At 40.7% G+C, this 3,074-nt stretch overlaps 1 protein-coding gene across 1 annotated transcript; it reads left to right on the forward strand.

The window, feature by feature from the left end:
* Positions 1-697: 697 nt before the first annotated feature.
* LOC121241173 (arogenate dehydratase 1-like) lies at positions 698-2,767 on the forward strand. The gene has a single exon (XM_041138826.1). It carries the CDS (start codon positions 1,072-1,074, stop codon positions 2,359-2,361), a length of 1,290 nt encoding a protein of 429 aa, XP_040994760.1. The 5' UTR covers positions 698-1,071; the 3' UTR covers positions 2,362-2,767.
* Positions 2,768-3,074: the final 307 nt, after the last annotated feature.

The following is a 3,074-nucleotide window of genomic DNA, read 5'->3' on the forward strand; positions in this document are numbered from 1 at the left end:
TTTGCCCCTTCTATTCCTTTTCCAGAAGAATAAATCTTCACAACCTCTTAATACTACACACTTCATAGTTTTTTTTAATTTTAATTTTTTTTTCTTTTATCAAATATTTATTATATGAATAATGAATAAAATTTTAAAAAATTTTAAAAAAAATAAACTCAAAAAAAAATTTTAAAAAAATATTAAAAAATTTAAAAATTTAAAAAAATATGGAATGTGGAGTGTGATGGAAGTTGTGTAGCAAATCTCTTTCGAGAAGAGTGTAAAATTTAGATGAAAAACTGTAAATGTGTTCTAGTTGGAGTTTTTCGACTTTCAAGTCTATTTTATGAATGTTATTTAAAAAAATAAAAAAAAAAGATGCTACAGCTACAAACTATTACATAAAAATAATTTTATAAACTGACATGGTTTTATACTATCCGTCATATCAATTTTACAATAAAAATAATTTTATAATTTGACGAATCACATCAAGATATATCAATTTGTGTAATTATTTTTATGTAATCCAGTTATGCCTATAATATTTCTCTAAAAAAATAATAATGTATTTGATAAATATTGTAAAATTTTCATTTTACACATATATATATATATATATATATGTCTTTTTGGTATAACATTTTTAAAAAGAATTAAAATCGATAAATTTTGTCAATTGAGTCAGCAAAAGGAGCAAGATGTTGTAAAAAAATATGTAGCATGAATATATATTTTATATAAATAAAAAACAAATGAGGAAAAACAGGAAAGCAAAGAAAGAGAAGAGGGGGTAGGTGTGAGATTGACCGAACCACCAACGCACACGTCCAGCCTCTCTTTCTCTCTCTACCCCTCCTCACCACCTCCTTCTTCTTCTTCTCATATATATAGAGCCCCACAAACCCCTCTATTTTCTCAGCTTGACGTTTCTCAGTTCAGAGAACACCAAGCTTTCCTCTACCATACATTACCTTAGCTTTAGCTTTAGCTTTCACTTTCTCTCTCACCCACCATTACACCATTTTTCTTCTTTTTGGTTTTCTCTTCATCTTCTCTGTTTTTGTGCATACAAAATTCACACACACCATGCAGGCTATAGTTCCATCCCCACCTCATAATCTCAAGTGCTTTACCGGCACTACTCCTCCGCCGCTCGCCCGTGTGGGACGTCTTGTTGTCCAGAGCGTTTACCGCTCCGATTCCGTGCACTTTTCCAACGGTGTTGGCTCGAGTCGAGCAGACTGGCAGAGCTCCTGTGCCATTCTCGCCAGCAAGGTCGTTTCCCAGCAGCAGCCCAATGAGAAGCCTGGCGCTGGTGCCGCCGGATCCGGCGGTGCAGACCATGTTGCTGCAGTAAACGGCCACAAGACTACCATTGACCTCAGTCTTGTCCCCATTGATACAGCCGATAAAGATATCAACAAACCGCAGCCTAAGCCGCTCACCATAACCGATCTCTCCCCAGCACCCATGCACGGCTCGCAGCTCCGCGTGGCTTACCAAGGCGTTCCCGGTGCTTACTCCGAAGCTGCTGCCGGAAAAGCGTACCCAAACTGTGAGGCCATCCCTTGCGACCAGTTCGAAGTGGCTTTCCAAGCCGTGGAGCTGTGGATCGCCGATCGCGCCGTTCTCCCCGTCGAGAACTCCCTCGGCGGCTCGATCCACCGCAACTACGACCTCCTACTCCGCCACAGGCTACACATAGTCGGCGAGGTCCAGTTACCGGTCCACCACTGCCTCTTGGCCCTACCGGGGGTTCGGAAAGAGTACTTGACCCGAGTGATTTCCCACCCGCAGGCGCTCGCCCAGTGCGAGTTGACTCTCACCAAACTCGGCCTCAACGTGGCGCGCGAGGCAGTGGACGACACAGCAGGGGCAGCCGAGTTCGTCGCCGCAAACAACCTGCGCGATACGGCTGCGATCGCTAGCGCACGCGCCGCCGATTTGTACGGCATGAACATTCTGGCAGACGGGATCCAGGACGACTCGAGCAACGTGACCCGTTTCGTGATGCTGGCCCGAGAGCCGATTATACCCAGGACGGACCGGCCATTTAAGACGAGCATTGTGTTCGCGCACGACAAGGGGACGTCGGTTCTGTTTAAGGTGCTGTCGGCGTTTGCTTTCAGGAACATAAGCCTGACGAAGATCGAGTCGAGGCCGCACAGGAACCGCCCGATCCGGTTGGTGGACGACGAGAACGAGGGGACAGCGAAGCATTTCGAGTACATGTTCTATGTGGACTTCGAGGCTTCAATGGCGGAAGTCAGAGCACAGAACGCTCTGGCGGAGGTGCAGGAATTCACCTCCTTCTTGAGGGTCCTGGGCAGCTATCCCATGGACATGACGCCTTGGTGCCCCTCCCGAGGAGATTAGCAAAATCCATCCCAAACAAATAATAATTAAAAAAAAAAAAAAAAAGACAACATATATTCTAATCATTTTACTTCTTTATTTTTTTTATTATCATTTTTCTTTTCTATTTTCTTGAAAAAAAAAATCTTAAATTGTATTTGATGGATGGAGAAGAAAAGCAAGCAAGAAATGAAGGAACTGTTTGGTGGGTTAGAAAAAGAAATCAATGTATGTACGAAAGAATGAATGTAAGTAGGCCATGATGATGATGAAGAAGAAGAAGAAGACGAGAATATGCCACTAAATTTTGTGGTGGTTATGTGTAAGTGTCAATACTATCCACCCAATCATTTATTTGTATTTTAAATGTTTGGGTAATTTCTAAAAAGAGTTTCAAAAATAGAAAATTGAACGATATTTTATATTTGCAGCCTCATTTTTTTTTTTCTTTAAATTGTGTACTGAATTTCAAGCTCACACGGCAGTCTCATGTGGCGACTGAAAAGCTTATTTATTTATTTATTTATTTTTAAGACAGAGTGTAGTTGTTATTTGTTAATGCAAAAATCAATATACTCTGATTTGATGCCCCATTAGAATATATGCTTCTTTGCAACTTGTCATTTGTCATGTCTTTGAACTAACTTCTCTCTCTCTTTTTTAATTTTTTTTTTTTTACCTAAATAGTACAATGATACCAACATTAATGTCAGTGGCTCAAAATCAAATTAACA

This window comes from Juglans microcarpa x Juglans regia, chromosome 7S, assembly GCF_004785595.1.
Source record: "Juglans microcarpa x Juglans regia isolate MS1-56 chromosome 7S, Jm3101_v1.0, whole genome shotgun sequence".
Lineage (NCBI taxonomy): Eukaryota > Viridiplantae > Streptophyta > Magnoliopsida > Fagales > Juglandaceae > Juglans > Juglans microcarpa x Juglans regia.